The sequence below is a fragment of the Bos grunniens genome, chromosome 8, assembly GCF_055505025.1.
Source record: "Bos grunniens cultivar Pamir isolate PY7600 chromosome 8, Bosgru_T2T1.0, whole genome shotgun sequence".
Lineage (NCBI taxonomy): Eukaryota > Metazoa > Chordata > Mammalia > Artiodactyla > Bovidae > Bos > Bos grunniens.
In genome coordinates this window covers 41,114,151-41,132,118 of record NC_141172.1, presented here as the reverse complement: position 1 = coordinate 41,132,118, position 17,968 = coordinate 41,114,151, and the positions used below count along the sequence as shown (strand labels likewise).

Below are 17,968 nucleotides of genomic sequence, written 5' to 3'. Positions count from 1 at the left end.
TCTGCATGTGAACACTCTGCCTCAGATCTATATAAGCTCTTCAGTTAAAAACGTTTTGTTCTCATTTAAATTGGATCCTTTCTTTTAGACCATCTTTTCTTTGTGATGGAACTTTATTGCTTTTCTCTGTAGTGTCAGTACCTTTCTTTTTTTTGGTGTTTTGGCATGCTTTCTTTGCCCCTGTCAATATATTTCACTTCAGTTCTTCCACTTAGAGTTAGAGGGTTGATCAGAAGTGCTCTAGGAATTATAATGTTAGCATGTAAATTCTACAAATGTCACATGAGAAAGAAATATATTTCACACTGAAAGGGATTTATTTGAGAAAAGTATCTTTGAATGATGTGAGCGCTCTTTGGTATCAAGTCAGAACTTAGTATGAAAACAGCATACTAGTCCCCCAGCTTCGGGAAGCCAGCCTAGTGTTTTTTGTACTGCCCTGGCCTCCATTACAACCCTGAAAATTCCTTCTCAAAAATTACCAAGAACCACTTCATCAGCAGAGTTACCAAAAGTCAGTCTCCCTCTCTCTTTCTTTTAAAAAGTGTCACTCAGCTCCTGGAAGGAACAAAATGTACCAGTGTCATTTTCTGTTCAAATAACTCTCCTACAGGAATCATAAACTTCTCCTCTGGACCTGAACAAATATCTGTCGCCTTTAATGGAACTCTTTTTCTTGCCAGAACAGTAACCCCTCTTGATTTACTGTTCAATCTGTATGAAAAACCTGAGTGACCTAATTCTGCTTCAATTTTCTGTACCCGTGAGGACACTAAATGAGTCTCCTGCAGTTATGCAGTATTACATCTGTTGTTGTTTCGGGAAGTTTAGAATCCTGAATCTCTTTATCGGACTACCTGCTGAATCCCATTGATGGGAAGATGAAATTGTCTGGAGAGGAGCATTATTTAAAATGAAGATTTCTATTAACAGCCACCACCACACAAAGATAAAATTCTCTATGTAAAAGAAGCCCCTCCTATCCCTTTACTACTCCCTCTCCCCATGTGCTGAATTGGATGCATATCATTTTACGGAAAGATCGGAATCTACCTTTCCTCTTTTCCTATAGTTTGCACTCTGTACTTCTTGCCTCCCTTCCATAAAAGAAAGAGTCTTTTGTCCTGGAGAATCTGAGATTCACTGACAAATTACTAGGTCCTTTGGAGAAGCCACCATTTCCGGGGCTTCCCTTCCCAGCTTCCCACCGACTCCCACGTCCAGGTGACCCCATGCTCCACCTACCCAACTCCCCACCTTCTCACCTCCCTGCTTCTCCTCTCCACTCTCCAACGTCCACCTCCTGGTCCAGTGTGATTTAATCTCTACACAGTCAGGCCAGTTGTCCTAAGATCATTTATTTAGCCCCAGTTCCACAGTCGTTTAGACGATTAAGGAAAAAGCACCCATTCCTCTAATGCAGCTCCTGACCCACTTTGTCAAAGAGAGTAAGACACAATGCCAAGAGACAGTTTGAATTCTGGGTTATTCTGATGAAAAAGGACTGCAGTAAATATAGAACCAAAGAAGTAGAATAACCATATCGTTGGCCTTTATCTCACCCCGCAACAGTATTTAAATTTCTCTTAGTATGGCCTTTACTCTACACAGGTAGAATTGTTTCAGTTTCCTTTTTTCCCCTTTAAATTATATGTTTGAAAAAACTGTAATAGATTTTTCTCTTAATATCTTAATTGTTAAGATGCATCACCTGTTGCTGTATTTGGGAATTTTTGGCCATGTGCATGTTTAAGAAATTGAATTGGATAAAGGAAGTATATGTTTGTTTCATACAGATAAAAGTTAAAAACCATGATTAGAATCCCATGAGTATCAATAGTAAAAGGAATGTGGAAGAAGGTTGGGAGAGTTTGAACAATTTGATCGAGAGGAAATTGATGAATGTTTATTGTTATTGTTTGAGCCTAATACATTTTTAGTCTGTTGCATGGTAAAACCATTTATAAGTACTATTGTTTATGTTGGTATGCATTGTTGAAATAACACGATAACAATGATGATACTAGTAGTAACACGTGATGATAATAGATCATTCAGTAAATCATAATAACACATATATACCAAGTAAAAGAGGAATCTATCATAATATTATTTTCATGAAAGTGTTCATTGTTCAGTCATATCAGACTCTTTGTAACCCTGTGGACTGAAGCCCACGAGGCTCCTCTGTCCATGCAGTTCTCCAGGAAGAAATACTGGAGTGAGTAGCCAGTCCCTTCTCCACGGGATCTTCTAGACCCAAGGATCGAACCTGGGTTTGCTGCATTGCAGGCAGATCTTTACTGTATGAGCAACCAAGTGAGGTCAGGAAAAAAATGACACATTTCCCTTATTATTATTTTTAAAGTTTTGAGAAATGTATTTTATTCCTCTGTCAAAGCAAACAGCTCTAATTTTTGTTTAAAAAAAAAGCCCTAATTTTGATACTTGGGCTTCCCTGGTGGCACTAGGGGTAAAGAAGCTACCTTCCAATGCAGGAGATGCAGGTTCCCTCCCAGGGTTGGGAAGATCCCCTGGAGGAGGGCATGACAGCCCACTCCAATATTGTTGCCTGGAGAATCCCCATGGGCAGAGGAGCCTGGTGGGCTACAGTCCATACGGTTGCAAAGAGTTGAATATGACTGAAGCGACTTAGCACACACACACACATGCATGCATTCTGATACTTGGGCTATATGAACTATTAAGATATTTTGCAGTGTGCAAGTCACAGAAGGTTTTCTTTTTCATATCAATATATGGCATCATAAAGGTTAATAAAACCATGAAACTAATTTTAAACAGAATGTTTAGTTATCAACTTTTATAGCTGAGTTCCACGAGAGTTTGCAGTTAGAAAGTGTACTTTGATTATCTGTGGTGGTGTTACAGTGGTGCTGGTTTAAAGCCAGTGAGGAGTCTCATCTTGGCTCTCTCCTTTACTGGCTCTGTGAAGTCCACATGTTTCTTAGTATCTCTGAACTTCAGTTTTCTCAATAACATAGTGCTGTTATAGACTTACCTTGTAGATGTATATGTGTGTGTTTGGGAGAGAGAGAGAGAAAATTAAGTTGTGCTTTAACTACACCTGCAATGCAGGAGACTCCGGTTTGATTCCTGCGTCAGGAAGATCTGCTGCAGAAGGGATAGGCTACCCAGTCCAGTATTCTTGTGTTTCCCTTGTGGCTCAGCTGGTAAAGAATCTGCCTGCAATGTGGGAGACCTGGGTTGGGAAGATCTCCTGGAGAACAGAAAGGCTACCCAATCCAGTATTCTGGCCTGGAGAATTCCAAGGACTGTATAGTCCATGGGGTCACAAAGAGTGAGACACAACTGAGCGACTTTCATTTTCACTTTAAATGCACCTTAGTGCAGTTAGTTTAGTTTAACTTACTACCATTTACTGTTCTTTCTTTGTCAACATCTATTCCAAGTCAGTTTTGCCCCCAAATTTGAGGGAAGGTGATTCAAGGAGATCCAACCAGTCCATCCTAAAGGAGATCAGTCCTGGGTATTCATTGGAAGGACTGATGCTAAAGCTGAAACTCCAATACTTTGACCACCTCCTGCGAAGAGTTGACTCATTGGAAAAGACCCTGATGCTGGGAGGAATTGGGGGCAGGAGGAGAAGGCAACGACAGAGGATGAGATGGCTGGATGGCATCACCGACTCGATGGACATGAGTTTGAGTGAACTCCGGGAGTTGGTGATGGACAGGGAGGCTTGGCGTGCTGTGATTCATGGGGTTGCAAAGAGTTGGACACGACTGAGCGACTGAACTGAACTGAACTGATTATAAAACTTGATTTAAATGGCAGATCATTATTTGTAAGCATAGGACCCAGGTGAACTCTAAAACCAGTTTCTGTGACTTACAGTAACAGTATCGCAAGTAAATTAAGTGGGATGTCTTTTATTTTCTGTTCTGCCTCTATTATGAGGAAGTACCCACAGTTCTGTTTTGTTTTGTTTTTTTTTTTAATGATGGCCAGACTGAGATTGCCTGGCAGTCCTTTTCTAGAAACTCTTAGTTTTCACATGCTGTTTGCTATTTACTGCCGCCCCAAACCAGATTTTTTTTTTTTTTTTTTTTGATATCTGATTTGCCTTTTCTTTTCTCAAGCAAGTGTTGCTCACAGAGGAAATGGTTGTGGTTGGCAGGGCTCTTTCTCTCTCTCTGAAAGTTTTGGGTTGGCTGATTTCTGTGGCCTCAGCACCTAAAACTGTTCTCGTTTACTCAGCATTAATGCCTGTCATCATCAGCATCTTGGAAGGAAGGGCCAGTGGCCCCACTGCCTTAGGACAGAACTAGAAGTTAGAAAGAGAACTCTGTTGTCTCAGCTCTGCGCTCTGGCTGGGAGCAAGTCAGATTTTTCCTGGCTGTCACTTTCTCTCTCTCTTCAGAGGGAGCCATGGGACTTTGACTTTGCTCCTCCGTGTACCCCAAGCCTTCCTTCCTGGCTGTTAGAGACAGGTTGTGAAGAAGGCCAAAAGTGTTAAGTAATATAGCACCTGTGGGCATTAGTGCAAAGGGAGCTTTTCTCTGCTTAACATCAGATAATCTGTTTGGGTGTCAGAAATTTGCCATCAGTATCTGCAAGGTGTTCTGCCATGAATGTAAACCTGAGACTATTGTCTCTCAGTTAAGACCAGGCTGTAACATCTATTTTCCCCTCCCCCTCCCCCGTTTTATCATCTCCTTTAGACTTCAGGCTCGCATAGCCCATAGGATACAGGAGCTGGAAAATCTGCCTGGCTCTTTGCCACCAGACTTACGAACCAAAGCAACCGTGGAACTGAAAGCACTTCGGTTACTCAATTTCCAACGTCAGGTAATAACTTTTCCCCAGCACATCTGAGGTACAGGAAATGAAATGAATGTAATTGTTCCAGAGTGTGATCTGTGCGTTTCCTTAAGTCTGTTCAATATTATTAAAAAGATATAAATTTAGTGTATCTTTTCTACCAGCAGCACAGAACTGAAAAGTAATGAAGATGAACCGCTTATTATTCTATTTTTCTCTTCTGTACATCAGAGACATTTTTTTCTCTCCCATATTATGGTTTCCAAAGTCTGACTTATGGCATTTTGTTACTGTAGATGAAACCTTGAGAACAGATGGAGTAGCTCATGTTTGTCTTTATGATTTCAAAGGAAAACAGGAAGGTGATAGATCAGAGCTTCTTTGTAAAGAGAAATCTAAAACCCTTAGCTCTGACTATGCAAATTATTTTAACAAATATGAAAGGCCCTTAACTAGTAGCTCATTGTTTATACAAATACATAAAACTATGTTTTGTAACTGCAGATTATTCATCAACACCTACTTTTGCAGCATCTGATCACGTCAGACCCCAACACTGACTCATCAGTGATTTTGTAGCTACTGTTCTTGCTATGGTCTTAGTAGTCACTGATTAATAAAGGCAAGCATAGCGATCTATTTTACAATTGCTAAATCTGTAGGAGACTAGGGGGATGAAGTAGAGCTAACATTCACTTTGGCGAGTTTTGCCTTGCTGATCCCAAGCTACAGGTCCCCTAATTGTCACACAGCCTCATTTAGCCAAAGGGGAAAAGGAATGCTTCCTGGCCAGTCAGATGGGCTTGTTTGGGGAAGGACTCAGGCATGCAAAATGAATTATTAACAAGCAAAAGTAGTTTGGAAGGATTGAATTGCATGACTTGGTCTATTGGAGGATGTGAATAAAATTCCACGGCCAACCCGCTTGCTGTTATCATGTGAACTTGGAAATACGTTTGCCTTGTTGGTTATAATATCACAAGAGGGCATCATGGTGGCTGGCAGCTACTTGGCTATAGGTATGTGAGTAGATTAGAGCTTAATTAAAAAAACAAAAAACTGTGCATTCCGTTTGTTTGTTTCTTGTGGGTAACTTTATAAGCCATTTAATACAATTTTATTAAATGACTATCAATCAACTATAGTTTCAGGAATAAGATTACATTCAAATTAGCTTTGCCATGCTAGATTCTGATTGGTTTCTGATTTTTGCTTCATTTTATTGAAAAACCTGTTATCTATGAAGTTTTCCAATGATATTAACTATAATGGATGCTGATTTCAGATTCAATCAAATAATTATTTCAATGCATGTTTCCAGCCCTTACTCTCTACCACCATATAACATATGATATGAATGAGGTGTTATATTTATGATAATCTGAAAGAAGTCCATGATATAGTAAAAACAAATAAATAAATACCTTTCAAAGACCATTGTTAGGAGTGAGAGGAAGCCAAAACTAGTATTTCCCATTTTTGTATGAGACAGTGAATTAGCATTGTTTGGTATCTACAGCTACTTCATATGAACAGGAAGTAGTTCTGTTCTTTTTGCCCAGCGTCATCAACGTTAATCTTTAAACACAAAGAGAATATTAGCATGGCACTTAAAATGAAGTAAAAAAAAATGTTTAAAGCTTATTAACTAATTAATATCATTAAAATAATTAGAATGAATCGATTTGTTTAAAAACCAAGACATTCTCTACTTATTTACTGGAGACAGTGCTATACTTGGCTTCTTATCTGAATTTTTTGGAAAGGAAACTTTGAGCATCTCTGAACATACCCGATACCCTTGGCATGATGTAGTTCCTTTGTTTATAGAAGGCCAGCTGTGATGGAGAAACTCGGGGAGTCCCTTTTCGGCTCCACCAAACGGAGGGCAGGGGGACAGGGGTGTGACCTCCGTCAGGGGAGATGTTCTAACCACTCCCCTCTCGACAGCTGCGACAGGAGGTGGTGGCCTGCATGCGACGGGACACGACCCTGGAGACGGCCCTCAACTCCAAAGCGTACAAGCGGAGCAAGCGCCAGACCCTGAGGGAAGCCCGCATGACAGAGAAGCTGGAGAAGCAGCAGAAGATCGAGCAGGAGCGGAAGCGAAGGCAGAAGCACCAGGTACTCGGGCCCCGCCATGTGACTGGGCCGAGTCAGAGCCCCTGAGAGATGGGCCCCTGTGGGTGGTGGGGACATCACAGAGAGGATCCTGGCAGCTTAGGAGGTCCGACCACACCGTCTCATAGATGAGAAAGCTTAGGCCCAGCAGAGAGGTGACCTCCCCAAGGACACAGAACAGTCAGTGCAGGATGAGGGCGGAGGGCACTGCTCTCTGAATTCCAATCAAGTGTCATAGTCATAACCCCATGGGAGGCTGCTGAGGAGGTGGGTGCAGGAAGGTTTCCTAGGACAAAATCCTAGGGGAGAGGGAGCTTGGAAAGAAGAGGGCAAGCAGTTATTTTTATAACAAATATAAATATAGTATCCTGGGCTTTTCAAGGGCCCAGTTGGAGGTTTCACAAGGGCAGATATTTTAAAACATTCCTTTCCAGAGATTTGGAAATATTTTGGTGTAGGATTTGATTCTCGTGTCATAATCCTATAAATTTTGTTTTTCACAGCTTAATTTGGTTTTGTTGCAAAGTGCCTTGATTGGTTTTGTTTTGCAAAGTGTTGGACTTTAGTGTAAATAAGGTTATGCGTTTCCCCTTCTTTATTTAAGAACTGGATACAAATGGTGTGTGGCCATTTTAGCTTCCTATAAAACTCATTTTGGGTGACAATTCTAAGGTATTTAAGTGAGAGCACTACTTTCATAACGTGATTCAACTGTTTGTCCTCTCAGTATAATACCTGTTTCCCTGGGCTTTATTCGAGAGTGATTTGCTTTAAATTTCATCATCACCATCTTGAAGGTACCTCTCAATCTCGGATCTTTCCGTTTTCATGTGGCCACACCCTCAGGACCTGGGAGGCTTCTTTTCTACAGGCTGGCACTGAAACAGACTTGGAGAGGTCACCTCTCCCACCACCCCGTAGCCCACACCTCAGCTGTGGAGACCCACCAGGGCGCCCATCCCAAATAGGTTCTAGTTCCCCCTTGCTCTTCAGTACACACTGCGAGTTTTCTTGGACTGGGTTGAAACTTTAACTGGGAACTGGATGTTCAGCCTTCTCTTCTCCCTGCTGTGGATCCTTTAGGAATACCTGAACAGTATTTTGCAACATGCAAAAGACTTTAAGGAGTATCATCGGTCTGTGGCTGGCAAGATCCAGAAGCTTTCCAAAGCAGTGGCCACCTGGCATGCCAACACTGAAAGGGAGCAGAAGAAAGAGACGGAGCGGATTGAGAAGGAGAGAATGCGGAGGCTGATGGTAAGGACCCTGCCTACGGAAATTCAGGAAAATGCTTTGCTCATAGCCATCTGCACTGAGAAACATGCCATGGTACAAGGAGAAAGTAAAAGGTGTTTATCAAGTATACTAATCCATTCCTTTAAACTTCACAGGGATAAGGTAAAAATACCTTCTTTTCCCTAGACAACGCAATGCCAGTAGTCAAGGGCTACCACTGATGAGTACAGTGTTTCCATGTCCTAGGGTGGCACTGGCACTGCCAGTTCGATGATAGCTTCTCATGTGAAGATAGGTTCTCTAGTTTTTAGGAGTTTTGATGACCAGACCTGGAAGGATGGAAGTGGCAGTTCTTTTTAAAGTAGTGCCTCTTTTCTCTTATTCTCTCCTTTTCTTCCATTGCCAAAAGCAGAAAGTCCAGGATATTTCATTGTGATTTCTGCCAAATCTTTAAGATGATCACCCTACCATACAATCATTCCTTGGCATCCACAGATTGGTCCCAGGACCCCACCAGATACCAAAATCCGTGATGCTCAAGTCTCTTATATGAAATGGTGTAGGACAGTGAGCCTTCCGCATCTATAGATGCGGATGCAGAAACCACAGGTATGGAGGGCCTAAATTAAATTGTTTCATGGAATAGAAAAAGAAGAAAACTCCTAAAGTCATCTTTTAAAGCAAGTATAATATCAATACTAAAGCACTGTGAAAAATTCCAGTGAGAAAAAAAGACTAACATTAATGAAAAAATTTTGAATGATATATTAGCAAAGAAAATGCAGTGTGGTATTTAAAAAGTGGTTTAAAAAATAGTGCTTCTTTGAGACTAATGACAGAAGTTGTTTTGAATGAATATCTCATTAAATTGTGTCTTGGAATCTAGGAAGTTTTTTTTTTTTTTTAAGTCTCTGATACTTATGCTTATCTTTTTTTTTTTTTAAATGGTAGAAATGTTTCTTTTACAGTTTAAAAAGTGATTTTTCAGTTAATTTTGAAATACTTCTTTTTTGTTATAGCTGTATTATTGTGGAATGCTATTCATGGGTCATTCCATTTCTACCGTTACTTTTTAATGGATATATAAACCCAGGAGGAATTGGTTTATGTCATAGGCCTACATATTTGCTTTTATTGGCCACTTATTTTTGGAATCAAATCTCAGAGCACACCATGGATTTTAGAAGTGTGTGTGATGTATATTGATAGGAGACCTGCATATTCTTTGTGGGATGTAATGCCTGAGTATTGGATGAAGATAAAATCATTAGGGTCAACCTGTAATTATGTCCCTGAAAAATTTCAAGTGACACAGTCCTGGCTGGTATTACAGTTTGCATTTTTTGGTCTTTAATTTTTCTTTGGATTTCAGAGAGTAAACAACATATTTTAAAATGCTCTGTGTCCAGGTGCTACTAAATCTTGTCATCTTCTGCCTCCTGCTCCGTTTTTGGATGGGAGGGGACTGTCTCAGAGACTGCTAACTAGCTGGGGAGACCATTTTATAGTCATCTGAGCAGTAAGCAATCAAATTTGTCTGATTCAACTGAAGTGAGACTATATTAGAACTTCAGTAACAGATTGGTTTGACACTAATGATTAGGCATTTGCAAATCATTAATTTTTGCAATTAAATGATGGAATATACAGATAACGGAGAAACTGAAGTTTTTTTTTTATCACTCTTTCTTCAAGTGAGATCAACCATAACCAAAAGCAATTAGAGTTATAATAGCATTCGAGGCTCATGTTCATCCACGGGGCCGACAGCAGCCAGGAAGAGCGATGAAGCCGCTGTCGCTCCGGCAAGTGCTGGAGGGACACCCTTGGACTGAAAAACCCAAGCTCCTCTATAATGCAGCTGCCTCCTAAAGATTTTGCTGTGTGTTCCTTTTATCCTGCATCATGTGAAGAAAATATTTTGGAAATGTCCTTTTATTGGGATGTATAAAGATTTCTCTTGAAACAATCCAGAGTCCATCAGAGTTTTTATTCCATTTAACCTCATAACGTTGCTTAATGGGAAGTACTGTGACTGTTTTATGGCTCAGCACTCTCAGGCTTCAGGTGCTAAATGACTTGTTTCCAGTCGCCTGGGTGCACCATGCAGTGCTGATCTGGGACCAGAATCCCCACAACTTGACCTTTGCTGTCAACCGCAGTGTCTGTCATGCTTTGAAGTATCAGAAATTATTTGTTCAAAACCTATTCAGTTCTTCGCCTCTGGAAGTACTTATGGAAATACTTACGAATGAAAAGCTATTACGGAATTTGCTTCAGGACCATTCAGTTCAGAATTACAGGGCAGAGGTGGGGGAAGGGCAGCAGTGAAACGAGTCATCATGTCATCACGAGTTAATTGTGTTGGTTGCTGTTGGTTATATGAGTGAGTTTACTACTTTCTCTGCTTTTGATTATGTTTGACAATTTCCAAAACAAAGTTAAGGGTAAGCTTCAGATGGTAAATCATCAAATTGTAACACTTTTTGTGCAGTTTAAACAAAGAAGAATGGAAAGTTGGCTCGAAGTGCTTGATCACACCACAGAAATTGTGTAGTTACATGTGTTGATCTGGCCCTGAACCCCCGTTCTTGGGAGGTAGGCATCACACCACCCTGTGTTCCCCAGTCCCCGCCAGGGTTCAAGGACTTGGGCGGCTAGAATCATTCAGTTTGCTGCACACACCGCTAAAGTTCAGACCATCAGGAGAAGGATGTGTGGGAAAAGGTGTTGCCCACAAACTTTTATTATGTTCTCGCCACACTCTTCTTTCCTTAATAGGCTGAAGATGAAGAGGGCTATAGAAAACTGATCGATCAAAAGAAAGACAGGCGTTTAGCATACCTCTTGCAGCAGACTGATGAGTATGTGGCCAACCTGACTAACCTGGTTTGGGAGCACAAGCAAGCCCAGGCGGCCAAAGAGAAGAAGAAGAGGAGGAGGAAGAAGAAGGTGAGTACTCTGATGCCTGTGGCTGAGCTGGGGATGTGTGTTTGGGGACCAGTTTTAGGCCTGTCTTGCCCTGTAATGAGTACTCCTTAACTACCCTCATGGAAGACTTAGATGATTTTACCGTAAACACTGCTGACATAGATGGGTTGATGAGGCATATTAGACAACATATTGGAGATGGACAGAATGTATATTCAATTCCTATTTCCACTGTTTGACACAATATTAAAAAACTAAGTACACATAGTCGATAGGAAAGGGGAAAACATGGCCCAAAGAAGGGTTTGCTCAAGTGCAATGCGTAGGCAGGGGACTGCTGAGTTAAGAAACTGGAATGAAAAATGAAAACCAAAATGCCTTGTTCAGATTGAAAGGAGCCAGAGGAAGATGAAAGAGAGAGCTTTGAGATACTTTTAGTAACATATTTCAGCCTGTTTGGACAGACAGCTATTGCCAAGATTGTTCATTCAGTTCAGCTGTCCTAGTGTTACAGTGAGGAAAATGTGCAGGTCAGAGTTTTAGGTCATTACAGAAAACAATAGTATTATGTAAAATAATCTGAATTATCATGAGAAGTGAGGGTAAGATTTACAATCTCTGTTCTGCAGATCGTATATCTCACTTCAAGGGTAACCTGCTTCCCTGTGTGGACCTGTGGATATATTAGATCCTCTTGGAAGCTTAGGTAGTCTGGTAATATAGTTCTTGGTGGCTATTCCATTTTCATGGTCAGTCCTGATTGGTCTGGGTACAGACATCAGCAGGAAGGCTTTAAATTGTGAAGATTGAGGACTGGTAGCATTTAATCATTTTTTTCTGTGCACGGAATAATGGAACAAAATGTTTTTCAAAAAATAATTAATTTCATGGCTCCTGACTTCTCATACCTGTTTCATAATTAAGGAGGAGGAATAAATGATTGAGAAGGTGCCTTCTGCACCTGATTTCTTTAGTATAAGATAGCTCCCCTTATTGTGAAGGTGAACGAGGGATGAGTCAGGGTTTGCATTTCGACATTTCCTTGGTGAGAAATACCAAATTTTCTTGTCAAGGTCGCATTATAGACTTTGCAAAATTCCAGCTCCCAATTTCTAACTTAAAGTTGACACATGGCAACCAGATACAATTCTGTAATATTCCGTAGGTGCATGCTAAGTCACTTCAGTCATGTTCAACTCCTTGAAACCCTATGGACTGGGACCCACTAGCCTCCTCTGTCCTTGGGATTCTCCAGGCAAAAATACTGGAGTGGGTTGCCCTGCCCTCCTCCAGGGGATCTTCCCAACCCAGGGATGGAAGCAGTGTCTCTTATGTCTCCTGCAATTGGCAGACAGGTTCTTTACCACTAGCATTACCTGGGAAGCCTGTGTTCCATAGGTGGACCCATGAAATAGCAGTTTTAGTTTTTCCTAATCCTGAAGTTTATTCTGTGAGGCTGTAACAAAAAGGTCACTGTTAGTGTTTTTAACATCGCAGTTCATATTCTATGTTTGTTTGTGATTGAAAGCTAATGACTCAAATTTGAGCTTCTGGCTTTTAATGAATGGATTGTTGCCATAGTATTGAGGGCTTCCCAGGTGGCTCAGTTGTAAAGAATCTACCTGCCAATGCAGAAGATGTGGATTCAATTCCTGGGTCGGGAAGATCCCCTGGAGAAGGAAATGGCAACCCACTCAAATATTCTTGCCTGGGAAATCCTATGGACAGAGGAGCCTGGTGGGCTACAGTCCACGGGGTTGCAAAAGAGTTGGACACGACTTAGCGACTAAATAGCAAACAGTCACAGTATTAAATTGCTATATCATCATAGGCAAAGAAAGATACGTAATTGAGTAGTAATGATTATGCTTTTGTTTCTGTGTTAATCTTTACAGAGCAGGAACCTGTTGGTATTTTTCATGGTGCTTGCAACTCTGCATCATCTATAGGTTGACTCTCTACTTCCAAACTCTTGCTTTCAGATTTGCTAATAGCACTTATTTTTCCTATTCCATGCAGTTGCTCAGCAAATATTAACCGAACTCTTACTGTGATCTAGGCAGCGTGCTAGATTCTGAGGGAGAGAGTATAGAGGTGAGGAAGATTTCTCCTGCCCTCCTAATTAAACCAAAGAAGGAGACAGGCAGACATTAATCAAACTATGCACCTGAATATACAAGTATAAACTGTAACAAATGCTGTGAGGGAAGGCAGGGAGCCAGACTACGATCTGATTGCTTGGCAAACGAGTCATAGGCACCCCAGTGACTCCGGTCTACCTGGCGTCTCTTTCCAGGCATCTCCCATTGATGAGCTCACGTGATGAAATATGCAGAATTGTTACTGTATTATCAGCCCTTCCCCTCTTGCCTGGCATGCTGTCAGGATGCCTTGCATCTGAGCACGCCCTGCCCTTAGCAGGACCAAGGAGATCAGGCTCAATTTCCTTCCCAGCCATCTTGTTGGGAGACACTGGATAAAGGACAAGAAGACACTGGGATCCTTTCTAGTCTTTCCTGAAAACTGTGTCACTTAAGACTTAGTTCAAAGTGAGTCACCCAATTTCAGATGTACCTTCATTCAAGTGCAAAGAAAATGGATGCTTTCAAAAGCTGATTATTTGACACTTTGGATTATCTGGAGTTCCTCTCCCCTCCATTAGAGTGAATGATTGAGAGTTGTTTGTTCCAGCTTCTCTGTCAGGGAGGGAGGCTGCGTGGGGACGTTTAATTCTATGCTATCCCTTTCAGCATTTCCCGTAGAAGTAATATCACGCTGCACCTATCTACAGGGTTATTTTCTCCCCCTTATTAAGTAAGGCATCCCTAAATCTTTCTTTTGAAAACAGCTTCTTTACCCAGTGAGCTCATAGCACTGAACTAGTGGCAACACTTGAAGGATAAGATCCAGGTCACTCCAAGACCTCTGCCATCAAAGATGAGTATGACAGACCTTGTGATTTAATTGGAAAGGGGCAACTTTGTTACTTTTTGTCATTTTTTAAGAATTACCCCAGTGTAACAGAGAAGGCCTCTTTCTTTCTTGGGGAGTTGATCCTGGTTACTTGGTATTAATGAATAATAAAGCGGGTTTCCTTTAACCTCACATGACCTTGCTTAATTTTTCTCTTCTCATCAATACAGCCACTTCTATGAAGTATACATTTATAAGTCATTCTGAAACTTCTCTCTCTCAACCTGACTTCCATTAATGCTCTTGAAGTGGAAGAAAAAGAAGTAAACTCTGTGTATCTACTCGAGTGTTAGAGGAGGAATCGTTTTTCAAGTATTGAAATAACTAATTATGTGACACCGGCTCCTGTGGTGTCATGCTCATGACAGCCGGCTCACGTGGGACAGCATGAACACAGTGTTAGTGTGTGCTTACCGTGCCCTTGGAGGTCTACTTCCTCTGCCGTGAGAGTTCTGGCCTATCTACTGGAGGGACCCAAGGTTGAAATGGGGGTGTGTACACATAGGAGTGAACATGCTCACTTATGACTTGGATCACTATCTAAATCACATTAATACACTGTCTTTTAAATTCATAACTGCATCAGAAAGCATAGAATACTAATTGTTCTTGTTCCCTGGTAGGATATTTCATTAAGAGATCTGTAACTCAGCTCTTTAGTCTCTTAATCTGTTAGAAGGTGATAGGAAAAGGACCTACAGCCTGCATTTGTTGTAAGGATTGCAGAGGTTATATGCATGCGTGCGCACTCAATTGTGTCTGACTCTGCGACTCCATAGCCTGCTAGGCTCCTCTGTCCAAGGAATTATCCAGGCAGGAATATTGGAGTGGGTTGCTATTTCCTACTCCAAGGCATCTTCCCGACCCAGGGATGAGACCTGAGTCTCCTGCATCTTTTGCACTGGCTTGCGGATTCTCTACTACTGAGCACCTGGGAAGCCCAAGATTATCTAAAGGACTTTGAATGCTCCCAGGGACATAGTAAGTGCTCAGTAAATATTGGTTATCTTATCAGGAAGTTCTGTGGTATAAATGCAGGATAGTGAGTGTCCAAATATGGTTATAGGTTTCTCTGAAAAGGAAATCTTCTTTTTCCACTTATTGCATATTCTCTGTGATGTTGAGAAAATAAATGGCCATTTTTTTCTAGGTGAAGCTCAGTTAGGCATTACTAAGTCAGGTATCTTTTGGGACTATGACAGGCCCCTTGGCGGTTGTGGCCTGCAGTGGGAAATGAGGATGTCTTATTTTGGGCAGACTCTGCTTCCCTTACCTCCCCAGCTCCTACAAAGAGAATTTTCTAATTATTTGGCCTCTGCTCTCTGATGGTTCCTGGTAATAATGAGGCATTTCTTACATAGATTTAGGCTATGTTTTTCCTTGGGCTGTGTTCAGGAGCCCCATGCCAGCCCCCCGCCCCTGAATCTACTGCTGAGAAGTCTGGTCATTTCAGAGGTTCAGCTTCCCCAGCTATTGACTTCAGGCCCAAATTAAAGTATTTAATTCCCTCTTCCCAGATCTTTCACTGGGATGTACACCAGCACAACTACACCCTTGGTGTTTATTGTGACATTTCTTGGAAACTCATGATACTAATGGGAACATACTCAGAGAATGCATGGGGGAGCACTGTGCCAAGTCTCTTCTTCATTGTGGCCTTTGCTTCTCTTTCTTTCCCTCTCATCAAACAGTATTATATACACTGTTATATGTGAATCTCAGATCTCTGATGTTTTGGAGGGGGAACCTTTCTGACACTAGTGTATTGATCAATATAGAGATGAAAAATGTGTTTTTCTTTTAGGTATCAAATAATTAAAAAAAACATCTTGGTATAATGATGAAAACAGCATCAGATGAAAAGCTATAATCTTATTGAGACATTTTATATTCAATTTATTCTCCAGTCCTTCTCAGTTCTTTTATCTCTTTTCCCCAGAGACTATTAGTTTATTGCAGTTTTCCTCCACAAGGAGATTTTTGTAGGTGAAAGAAATATTCTAAGGCAATTTTGGGCATTTGAGTATAGTGACTATTGTAAAGGTAGGTGAATGCAATGACACAATTAATTAGATTTATTTGATAAGTTTAGTGTCAAAATGGGTGAAACCAGAAGTTTGGATCAAAGTCTTGCTTAACTGGATTGACCAGTTACTTGAGTCAAAATGTTGGAGCTGGTTTTCCCTGCAAGGCACGACCTAAGTCATGTGCAATTGCTTGTTAACTTGATATTCTTGGGTATTTTTTATTACCTGTTCACCTATCTTAATGCTCACAGTTCCTCTTAAGTGACAGTAAAAATAACCAAGTGATTCCTGACAATCTTAGGTTTCCCTCAGAGCAGAATGAGTCTTTAAGATGCCAGCACATTTAAATGATATTTCGGTATATTGTAACAACACCTGCTGGGGGATAAACTGTGTTCATTGTATAATATAGTTTGTAAGATATTTGATATAAAACTGTTTCTTTACAAAGTGAGGCTGTTTGTGGCGTGTGTTTTGGTAATCTGCATAAAATACCCATTGAAGCCCATTTTCTTTTCTTTGAATGTTTATTCACTTATTTAGCCAGGCTGGGGTCTTAGTTGCGGCATGTGGAATCCTTAGTTGCGGCATGTGGGATCTAGTTCCCTGACCAGGGATCAAGCCCATGCCCCCTGCATTGGGCACACCAAGTCTTAGCCACTGGACCATCAGGGAAGCCCAAAGCCCATTTTCTTGGGTTCAGCTTCCTCAGGGTTTTCACGTTTGGGGTTTCCTTTCTGTCCTTGCCTTGTCACTGATTGTGTTACACAGCCTAGGAGGATGGGTACCTGAGTACAAAGCTTTGTTCACAAACATTCCTGAAGAGAGTGTTTGAATTCACATTGGCCTTGGAAATCGGGAAGCCCAATTCTTTCATATTGTGTCACATCTGCCTCCGTAATTACATTCCACCCTCCACCCATGAGGGTAGTTAGTTATCAACTTTTTGCAGGTCGGAAGAAGCCAGTACAAAGTTCCTTTAGCCCTGATTAGTGGCTGAACTGAAGTGGATTTTGTTTTTGTTTTAATCAGTGGAGATAAGCTGAGCAGACTCACTGATACAGAACTTCCTCAGGCAGCCACTGCCACAGGAGCATCAGGTTGTTTCACCAGGGGCTCGGAGTCTGTCCAGAGTTAGCTCCAGTGGTAGCACCAGTCACAGTCTGTTTGGAGTTGACCATAAACAAAAGAAAAAAAGAATTTTTTTTTTTTTTGGAGGGGAGGGGAGTAGAGGGTTCAGCACTAGTTTGATGTGAGAATGTGGATTTATGAAAGTATACCCACCAGACATTGTCCCCAAACTGAAGAAATTCAAAGCATGATGGGAGAACTTGACATCTCCTGCCATAGAGCAGACTGCCATCTGGCTTCCGCCTTGTATAATAGCACAGCCGAACTGGGTGTAGATACAGGGCACACACAGGAAGTATCATAGAGCACCAGTTCAGTGAGAGAACTGTGTGTACATTCTTAGCTTTTTTATGATTTGCAAATATATTGGCACCTAATTACAATGGTGATAATTCATTGAGTGTATGCTAAGTGGAAAGCTTTGTTCTTGCTATTTTCATTCATTCCTTCATTCACTATATTTATTTAGTGTCTTTTGAGTGCCAGGACCCCTTGTAAGGTATGGAAATACATGTGTGAACAAAACAGACAGAAATCCCTGACTTTGTAATGTTAGGAAGCAATTTTCAGACAGTGCTGTGTGTTGTATAGACATAAAAAACCCTCAGACTGTCATTGATTCTTTTACATTGTGAAAAATGACACTCGCAATGTATATTACATGTAACCTTGATTATCCGTATTAACATGGTGATCCGGTCCTGCAGCAGCCCAGTGAGGTGGGAACTGCTACTTTCCCAGAG

At 41.2% G+C, this 17,968-nt stretch overlaps 1 protein-coding gene across 11 annotated transcripts in view; it reads left to right on the top strand.

Annotated features, from left to right (window-relative positions):
* The window catches only part of SMARCA2 (SWI/SNF related BAF chromatin remodeling complex subunit ATPase 2), a 180,115-nt gene that overhangs the window by 36,765 nt on the left and 125,382 nt on the right, over positions 1 to 17,968 (top strand). For all 11 annotated transcript variants that reach the window (XM_086415363.1, XM_086415355.1, XM_086415365.1 and 8 more), the window contains exons 6-9: positions 4,707 to 4,833; positions 6,757 to 6,930; positions 8,011 to 8,184; positions 10,945 to 11,115. In XM_086415363.1, the coding sequence (XP_086271489.1) occupies positions 4,707 to 4,833; positions 6,757 to 6,930; positions 8,011 to 8,184; positions 10,945 to 11,115 (646 nt within the window). The remainder of the gene's footprint in view (positions 1 to 4,706; positions 4,834 to 6,756; positions 6,931 to 8,010; positions 8,185 to 10,944; positions 11,116 to 17,968) is intronic.